The sequence below is a fragment of the Rhinichthys klamathensis genome, unplaced genomic scaffold, assembly GCF_029890125.1.
Source record: "Rhinichthys klamathensis goyatoka isolate OS25496 unplaced genomic scaffold, OSU_Roscu_1.1 h1tg000176l_1, whole genome shotgun sequence".
In the NCBI taxonomy this organism is placed as follows: domain Eukaryota; kingdom Metazoa; phylum Chordata; class Actinopteri; order Cypriniformes; family Leuciscidae; genus Rhinichthys; species Rhinichthys klamathensis.
This window is the reverse complement of record NW_026606705.1, coordinates 7,378,716-7,388,885: the sequence shown is the minus strand read 5'-3', so window position 1 is coordinate 7,388,885 and position 10,170 is coordinate 7,378,716. Positions and strand designations below refer to the sequence as shown.

The following is a 10,170-nucleotide window of genomic DNA, read 5'->3' as shown; positions in this document are numbered from 1 at the left end:
CAGTATTCAATCTGATCAAATGTTTACATGTCCTATCGAACGCATTAGAAAAGGTTTAAACCACCCCTTACAAACCCAATGAAATTTAAATCGGATTTGACCAATTCCGATTGATGTGGATTTTTTATTCTGACTGTGCTAGCCTGATAACAAACTGATTATTAGGGTCTATGTAAACACAGCTACTAATAGTAAAAACATCACTAATATTTTTTTACCAATATGCTTCCTCCATAACATTGACACTTTGATGACTCCATTGCTAATCACATATTCTATTTTTGCTGCCATTAATTTTTGTTGTGATTGATCTTCCCACATGAGAATGACAATGGAGAAACCCAATATTAAGGGGTTTGGTGCAAACCAGAGGGCACTATACAGTCCACAGGGGTGCACAATGTGCTCTATTTCTTGGGTCCAGAACTAAATGAATCCTACAAATGCTAAAGTTCCTGAAAGAAAAGAAAGAAAACTGGCATCACTTTCATCACCAAATTGAATTGCACAAAAAATAATGACTTGCCTCATGCAATGGTTGAGCCAGGTACTGTGTCCAGCTGGCCAGTATTGTTTAACAAACAGATATTACAAAAAGAATTTTAAAAAATTGTATGAGAATTAAATGAGAATAAAAATAAATCTGATAGAATGTGGTAATTTTACAGATATTTTTGTGTGTGTGTGTGTGTGTGTCAACAGGACTCCCATGGGAGCCCAGAAGACATGGGACCTAAAAATAAACCCAATGACGACATTATTACATTCTCTTGTAAAGTCAAATGTGTACGCTCAGCTAAGCAGTCTCTGGGACAGAAACTAATTTGAATACGATGTAGAAAACGAGGTAAGTGATGTGTCTCGTGTGTTTAGCGCAGAATGGTGCAGTGCAGTAAATCTGGCCGTTGTGCGCTTCATGATGCAATCACCACATACACACACACACACACACACACACACACACACACACACACACACACACACACACAAACACGAAAGCACATTACCAATGAATGCACACACACACATCTGTCAGTTCTACTCCATTTCCTTTGGTTGTGGTGTGACACGCAGCTAATAATAGCACCTAACGGTCTGACCCAACACCCCCTAGGGCTCCAGCGTTCATCTTGAAGGGCACCGCGTGAGTCTCTTGCCCATCTTCATTGCTACGGCTCTTTTAAATAGAGCACAAGTGTTATATAACGGCCCAGTGCATTCATGAATGAGAGTGGAGGAGGGGTGCTAAATTCATACTGTAAGACTGCACCTCTCCTCAGCTGTCCTTCTGCTGAAATGAACGCGGGGAAGCTAAATGCTGCTCGCAGATCTCATTCGTGTGAGGGGATCTGTGGGAGTTTACAAACTGGACCCATAATCCTCAAGAGCGTTCACGTAAATGTGATCACCCTTTCAAAATGAAATGAGCTCTGCGGAGGATCCTTGAAATGAAATGAGGAACGGGGCTGTCAGAGACGTGTAGTACACTAGCGACTGTTGCTAGGCAAAAAGCAGAGGGTCCACATCAGCAGGTTTCCAGAGAAATACTCTGAGGAATTTGTTTCATGTAGGCTAGCACCCGGTCGTGAGAGTATTCCTGAATCTACGTTTAATTACGTTACATTGTTTTATTCATAAAGCTCAGCTGAAATAATTGCTCTTTTTTTTGGGGGGGGAGGGGGAATTTAGAGTATCAGGTTGATCCCTGTAAAAACATGTTCTTGTACTTTATGAAAGGTCATGCAACACACTTATAATGGGTTTATCATTCTTGAAAAGAAAGCACGACATGGTCAGAAAACAGGAGTGAGTTTTGTGGTGAGGTGCTCTTTAATGCAGTCTGACCTTGAATTAAATCCAATGCATTTTTTTTTTTATCTGTAATGCTTTTCACAATACAAACTGCTCCCAAGCAACAGCAAGTACATGACCGGGTCAAATTTAACCCCAAAATTCGATATGTATATTGCTAAATTATTAAGTATTTTCATGACAGTTAAGCAAATTTTCCCCAAATTCTCTTTAAGCAAAATAAAAATCCTTAAAAAATATATATATATTTAAACTGCACTATAAATCATTGTAGTTTTTTTTATGTATGGTCAATTAAAATTTTCATTATATACAGTATATATATATATATATATATATATAATTACAAAAATAATAATAAAATGTTCAGATGAAGAGAGAACTCTGTTGGACCACAATGTAGATTTAATGTGGCATAACTCTTCTTATACTCACTCAACTATTGAAAGTGAACTGAAATGTCTTAAAGTTGTTTACTTCTTTCAAAGGTTGATTTCTGCTGTAACTTCCCCAAACATTATTTAATGTAGACTTTAAAGATAAAGTGAAGAATGAGATATAACCAGGAGGTATATCCCAAAAAGAGGAGGTACTGATGAACAACTGCCATACCCGAGGCATCTGAAAACTGTTCATGTCAAAAGGATGATATAGCAAAATAGGTTATAGACAACAACAAAATAATTGATTAAAACAGGACTTTTATTCTTCTCTTTTTGACATACTCCTTAAGTATTTATATGTCTTATCTTCATTTCTTCTTTTGGACCTTTGCACATCTTGATTTTGCCGAGTTAGACATGTTCCTGGGTCAACATATTTTGTTGATCCTGGACCAACATATCTAGCCTCGTGAGACCATCCTGATCTCGCGAGCTTTCAAGGTTTCACTCGCAGATCAGTCTGGATACTTTCCGTTAAAGAAAATTTGGGAGCAGTTCACCAAACGAACGTCCAATCAGCGCTGGCTTTGAGGCGGGTTGAGGTGTGACGCAACGAGAAGCGCGTCAGTTCAGTCTAAAGAACATGTCGGCTTCAGCGGATGAAACTAGCATCAGCGTGGCTATCGAGCAAGTTTTATCGATAGTATTTATCGATAGTAGATTTATTTAGTATTTCTTCACTGAAAGAAGAGCAAAACACTGCTCTGGAGGCTTTTCTCAGAGGAAAAGATACGCTCTGTTAGTACGTCATATGCTTCGTTGATCTGATTGGTTGATTTGGCCCGTCTATCACCAACATAGGCCAATCAGCTAACCAGTATTTTCGCCCCTTACCAAAACTACTTCAACGGAAGGTTTCCAGATGGATATGCGGAGCAAATCCATCTGGCGGAGTCAGGTTACAACATATCCACCCCGAAACATAAAAACGATGGAAAACCATATCCCTTTCCCTAATCCTAACCCTACTCATAAATTATCCCTAAAAACCGAGAAAAATGATAGGTGAATAACACTGATGTAGAAGCACCTAACCTTGGTTGTAAGCCTAAACTTGACATAAACTCTAAACTTGTCCCTCAAATCTGATTGGTTGATTGGAATGTTGTTCCAGGATCAACAAAAATGTTGATCTCCAGGATGCACTTGGTGAAATCAGATTCTGCAACCTTTCCAGCGGACATTTCAAAGAAAAGAAAACAACAACATTGTGACCAATGACCAATATAATGGCAATCTATACACAATACAATTTCATAGTAGCAAATGATACACAAATTGCTGAAATGAAATGAAGAAGTTACTGGGTGTGAGGTTTGCTGTTTGTGCTGTAGTGACAGCAGCGGTGTGTAAACCTGTTTTCCCTCCTCCTCTCCTCACTCTTTTACTAACTCCTGGTTGCCATGGAGAATTGTGTTGATCTCTTGTACCGAGAGCGATTGCGCTGTCTGCTGAGGACTGGATGGTATTCACAGAGCTACAGTCTTCACATTGTACACCTCAATGATGCTTTGACCAAACAGATACTGGTTCCCATTTCTACATGAAAAGGCATCTAAATGCAATCTAATGCTGAAAACTCTAACATGATCAACCATCGACTCTCAGGCGAATTATTTGCAATCTGATTTAAGTATATCAGCTGGAGACACAGATGTCAAGAGAAGTTAAACACCAATAGGCCCTGATTTATGGCACAATTTGTATGTAAATGTGAGCAAAATAAGTAGTTCATTGCGCTAGCAAAGCCAAGGTCACAGGTTTGAAAAAACAAGTGCAGTTGTTTTTACTTCATCCAACCCTTTAAATGTACCTTTGTTGGTGGAAGCAAATGACATCAGATTGCTTGAATCACATTAAATAATATTTTATTGAATCATAGCTTTAATTTAGATTTAGCACATTTTAAAAGTGTTTATGCCTCGAATACACATTCAGTCTGCTCAATGCTCCAAAATAATTTTCAGAGTACTGTTGAATTTAAATGAACATTGTTACTCTAAATAAAATACCAAAAGTGTACAAATCTGGTTTAAGGTTGCATGCAAATTAGCGCATTCATATATTTAACTTTATTAGTATGTACATGTTAATCTGTTTTTATGGCAATTTGTGAACAAAAAGACACACTAATGATAGAAACAAATACCATTTAAACAGGAATTTCTCCTTCAGCTGTAGTGTGTGTCCCATCTGATGTGTGGAAAAGGACAACATACTGGAGTCTGTCTGCATTGCGCATTACACATCCACTCACTCACTCACCCACTCACTCTCTCTCTCTCTCTCCCTCGCTCCCCCTCCCTCTCTCTCGCTCTCTCTCTCTCTGTTTGTGTCTCCACTGTTCTGCTGCACCGGTTTGAGGAGCACTGCAAGTTTGCTGTTGTCTGACGGCAGTAGGATGTGTATTGTGGATGTATTTTATTCTTGCTGTATGAATGTGAGGCTGTAATGTGAGATCTATTTTTAATTACACATAGGAGGTTTTGCGCAATCTTTCCTGCACTGTTCCTCAATCTGACTGCCCACGTAAGTACAAAGACAGTCATTTTATAACATCCCCATTGGCATCATTTGGTATCACTCTCATTCTCTTCGTTATAAATAAATAATATTCATATTGGCAAATAGTGTCCTGATATTTGCTTAGAGCTAGTTAAATTTAAAAAAAAAAAATAATGATAAAGAACCATATTGCATGTTTTGAGTATGCATGTGATGTGTGTATATATACAAGAGCAAGAGCATATGTTCTCTACATAGCTGTCTCACAAGAGGATATGTTCTGTCTGCTTCTGTAGGGTTAAACTTGCTTTCAGGACACTTGGAAATCTATTTGACAAGCAAGTCCATTTCAAATTTATTTCACCCAATCAGATCTTATTCGATCCTTAGAATCGTATTAGATATTATTAGTTTTAACCAGAACGTTACGTGCATTGTACTAGAATATCTTGCTAGTAGACTGAAGAAATTCACAGAGCAAAGATGTTTAAAATCTGATATTTTCTTATACGGGCAAATCGTGATGGTCCTGTTGGGAACTTTGTGTTCTGAAAGACCTTTTATTGTATATTATTTTTTAATATGATTCAAAATATACATTAGGATCAGTAGAAATTTCTTATCACTTCCCTGTGGATTTTTTTTATTTTTTTTTATCTAGGTACAGGACATATTTCATCTCTGTCATGGTATCAGAGGTATCCTATTACTCCCCTTCATTTTCTGGCTGACTATGAAGTAGATGCAGAGCTCCATTGGACATGGAGATGGTCGACATTTGGTGGAACATGATGCTGGATGTCCTGTTGGGTCATTGACTATTCAAACTGCAGTGCATTGGATGCGTACTCAACCCACCTGAACATCCACTGCCATCCAGTACTGCGAGTTTGATCTCCAGGATGACTGTGGTGGTTGCTGGAGATAATATAGATGAGACGTCCTCCACTCTGCAGGGGCAACCGCAGGACTCGCAGTATTCCCCCGAGTGCTGCGAGCGGGTGGTCATCAACATCTCAGGGCTGCGCTTTGAGACACAACTCAAGACGCTTGCCCAGTTCCCAGAGACCCTACTAGGCAACCCCAAAAAAAGGATGCGCTACTTTGACCCTTTAAGGAACGAATACTTCTTTGACAGAAACCGCCCAAGCTTTGATGCCATCCTCTACTACTATCAGTCAGGAGGGAGGTTAAGAAGACCCGTCAATGTACCCTTGGATATGTTCTCTGAGGAAATTAAGTTTTATGAGCTTGGAGAAGAAGCTATGGAAAAATTTCGCGAGGATGAGGGCTTTATTCGTGAGGAAGAGCGCCCCCTGCCGGAGAATGAGTTTCAGAGACAGATTTGGCTGCTGTTTGAGCATCCCGAGAGCTCAGGACCTGCCAGAGGGATCGCGATTGTCTCCGTCATGGTTATTCTCATTTCGATTGTCATATTTTGCTTGGAGACTTTACCAGAGTTGAAAGAGGATCCACATGGACGGCTCCAGGTGATAGGCAACAGCACGTTCTACTACAAACCAAATATTTTTACCGACCCGTTCTTTGTCGTGGAGACACTCTGCATCATTTGGTTTTCTTTTGAGTTGATTGTCCGTTTTTTCGCTTGCCCAAGTAAACCTGCCTTCTTCAAAAACATGATGAACACGATCGACATAGTGTCCATCATTCCATATTTCATAACGCTCGGAACGGAGTTGGCAGAGGACCCCGACGGTGGAAAGGAGGTGAAGGGTGGAGGAGAGCAGGCCACATCTCTTGCCATTCTCAGGGTCATCCGCTTGGTTCGGGTGTTTCGGATATTTAAGCTGTCCAGACACTCCAAGGGGCTTCAGATCTTGGGCCAGACTCTGAAAGCCAGCATGCGTGAGCTAGGACTCCTCATCTTTTTCCTTTTCATCGGCGTAATCTTGTTTTCCAGCGCAGTGTATTTTGCCGAGGCCGAAGAGAAGGATTCCTTCTTCACAAGTATCCCAGACGCTTTCTGGTGGGCGGTGGTTTCGATGACAACCGTGGGGTATGGAGACATGTACCCTGTTACGATTGGGGGCAAGATAGTAGGCTCTCTATGTGCCATTGCTGGAGTGCTAACGATTGCGCTTCCAGTGCCTGTGATTGTGTCCAACTTTAACTATTTCTATCACAGAGAAACCGAAGGAGATGAACAGGCACAGCTCCTCACAGTGAGCAACCCGAACATCGCGTCCGACTCCAACTCCAGTCGTCGCAGCTCGTCTGTCGTCAGCAAGTCAGAATACATGGAGATCGACGATGACCTCAATAACAGCATTGATAATTTTCGAGAGGCAAACCTGCGAACTGGGAACTGCACAGTTGCGAATCAGAACTGCGTAAATAAAGTGAAGCGTCTCACAGATGTATAGATTTCCAGTGTCATTCTAGGCCATTACAAGACTGTACATATTGTAGTCTATTCATATATCAGAATGCTTAAAACTGGGCCTTTGATAATGAATTATTTCATTGCGTATGTTTGATCTCAAGTCCACAAGAGTTGCTTTGATTCTGTTTGAAGAATGGTAGTCTAAAATATGCCAATCGACACCAATAAGTAAAAGAAAGAATAACTATTAATCGGATGGTTAGAGTACTTGGATATATAAATGCACCTTACCCCAAAATATTATTAGTTATTCAGTGACTCATTTGCAAAAATTACATTTGCATGTAGAACAATTACTTTTTTTTGTACCGTATGTTCATCATTTATTTATGTACTTGTTTATTTGCTCATTAAGGCTACCTTAAGTCATTTGCAAACTGAATGTTGATTAATTATGCAGATCATGGCATGTTTTATGAAACGTTGAGGTCTGTTTGATATGGTACTATGTATCTTGCTTTAATAATACATGACATTAATATGAACTTCATCACTCATAGCCAAGCCGACAGTACGGCTCTCTTGGACACCAACCACTGCCCATTAAAAGCACAACTTTCTTAAACATCTTTAAAAACAAACTATCTAAAATCTGTTCCATTACATTTTTAAAAGTGTCACTTTATTTGTTAAAGCTTTTTAAATGTACATATTCAACACTATGCTTAATTAATCATTCGATTTATTTATCTATATAAAATAATTGTAATTATTATATTGAAATATATATATATATATTATATTTAATACATTATGATTACATATTTAATTATTATTTAAATAAGTCATTTAATAGTGCCTTCAGTCCTCTAACTGACATAGAGTGTCTCTACATGCAATAGTTACTGTAAAACATTTGCAAATCTTAAGCATATGATGTGTCGAGGGATATTCCAGAGCTGCTGGGATTGAATTTCAGGACATGGTCCCTCAACATCCTTGTACATAAAATGGAATTAAGTACATCTCGCTGCATCAGACATTGCTTTTCAAAGAAGTATGAAACGTGTTTTTCATCTTTATGTATTCTTTTGCAATGGCTGTTTTTTGCTCATTGGTTTCTTTGGATCTACCTCAGTGTGGTCATGCATAACATGCTTGTGAATGCACAACTTCATATCCAGTCAAATGATCCTGTCCTGTGGGTTTAGCGAGTTGGGGCAAAGTGAGTATGCAATAGAAGTGAAACACTTCCATTTAAAATAAGTCCACAAAACTATAATTACAAACAAAGTTTAGAAATAGTACACAGTTTTTGTTTAAAGCAATTAGACAATTCTGAGTGATGCAAAACACAAGCGCTAATAGTGCTGTATAATACGCACAGGTCTGCATCAGGGACTGTAATTGGTAGAAACTGCCAATTCTTTATTATCCGTATATCAATGTGAGTTGCGGTCTAAAAAGAAAACCTTTAATTTGAGTGTACATGTTGTCTTTTAAAGTTTAATGCACTTTAATGAGAATTTATGTATTTATAGGTTTAGCAACGAGAATGACATCAAAGTACGAAAGGTAAAATAAAGAATCTAAAGACTAAGAAATCTGTTGATTTGTCCACGCTAAGGATGTGTGTTAAGCACCTTCACCAGCATAGGTGTTTTACAACCCTTTAATTCGTTCTTTGGGGCATTTATTATATTCACTTAAATACTAAACATCACAACTGTGATGCTTTGCCAGCAAGTTAAATAGCTGAGATGAAAACTCTTTAAGAAAATACATTTTTACAAAGACAATGCGTTTATACAACTCTGTAAAAGAAATACATGCCAGAGTGGTTTATTTACTGTGAATATCTGCAGTTTAAGAAACGTGTTAAGAAACACAAAAAGAATAAAATACAATACAAAACAGTGGACCAAAAAGAGTTTTTCATGTAATTTATGTAGATTATGAATATGGAAATAAAAATGGCAATAATTAAAATTTGTCAATATATTATGTTACAGAATATCAAATTCTAATTTACCATCTGTGATACAGAATGGATAAAAAAACAAAAAAACAGAAACAAAATGAACAGGGTTCTGAATCTTTATCATGTGTGGGAATTATTCTGTGTATTTTCATAATCATCCAGGCTTCTAACTTTGTTAGCATTATTTTGATTTCTTTTGAAGATGGAAGGGTTTGCCATCACTGCATCACTGCTGAAAAATCCAGCATAAACCAGCATGAATTCCATGTTGGTCCTGGCTGGTTTATGCTGGTTAGCGTTGGTATAGTGCTGGTCTAGCTGGTGCAAAACAGGGGATATATCTAACTGCAGAACCACACGTCACAGCAGTCTTAGGACAGCAGCGTCACACCTGAAGTTAGGGTGGTGCAGACGATCGCATATCCCACCCTTCACTATAACTATAAGCTCTACCTTAATGAATGAACCCACTGAACCTACCCTTAATGATGCTATAAGCTCCACACCAACACCGGTCTGAGACTGCTGGCCTGGCGCTGCTGTCCTCAGACGGCTGTATGGCTCTGCGGTTCTGCAGCTGGTTATTATCGCAAAACATACCTTATGCTGGTGAATTCATAAGCATTTCTGTATTAAATGGCTTCTTTTTAAAACAAAGCCTGGTTTCCATGTTGGGCTTGTCATATGAGTGTTATGCCATAAATGAAACTAAAGCACTTTGATATTATGCATGCAGGCAGCTCTGGGCTTACGTTGCTCTGACATGAATCATGCAAATGCTGGGAAAAGCTTCATTTTTTTTATTCTTAAATAATCAAATCACTTCATTTTTTTTTTTTTTTTTGGTGGTTGGCATACTTTTAATATGTGTTGACTATTTATGTGCTGATAAGGTGTATTCTATAACATGACACTATGACCATTTTAAGTCACTTTTTTTTTTACAGTTTTTAAAGAATGTTTTTCTAAATTCATTTCAACTCAAACTTTAGGATAAATGAAAAGCTTCAAGGATTCACATTGAAAAATAAAAATAATTAAAATCCTGACCATGCCTCAAAAAAGAGTTGTTATTTCTGTTCCAT

At 38.3% G+C, this 10,170-nt stretch overlaps 1 protein-coding gene across 1 annotated transcript; it reads left to right on the top strand.

The window, feature by feature from the left end:
• The first annotated feature begins 4,540 nt into the window (after positions 1-4,540).
• On the top strand, positions 4,541-7,742 carry kcna1b (potassium voltage-gated channel, shaker-related subfamily, member 1b). Its single transcript, XM_056260349.1, has 2 exons — positions 4,541-4,784; positions 5,422-7,742. The coding sequence occupies exon 2, from the start codon at positions 5,663-5,665 to the stop codon at positions 7,142-7,144; it is 1,482 nt and encodes a 493-aa protein (XP_056116324.1). The 5' UTR covers positions 4,541-4,784; positions 5,422-5,662; the 3' UTR covers positions 7,145-7,742.
• The last annotated feature ends 2,428 nt before the right edge of the window (positions 7,743-10,170 follow it).

Bases quoted from the DNA above. Each gene is read 5' to 3' on its own strand.
- kcna1b (XM_056260349.1), top strand. From the start codon at position 5,663: ATGACTGTGGTGGTTGCTGGAGATAATATAGATGAGACGTCCTCCACT.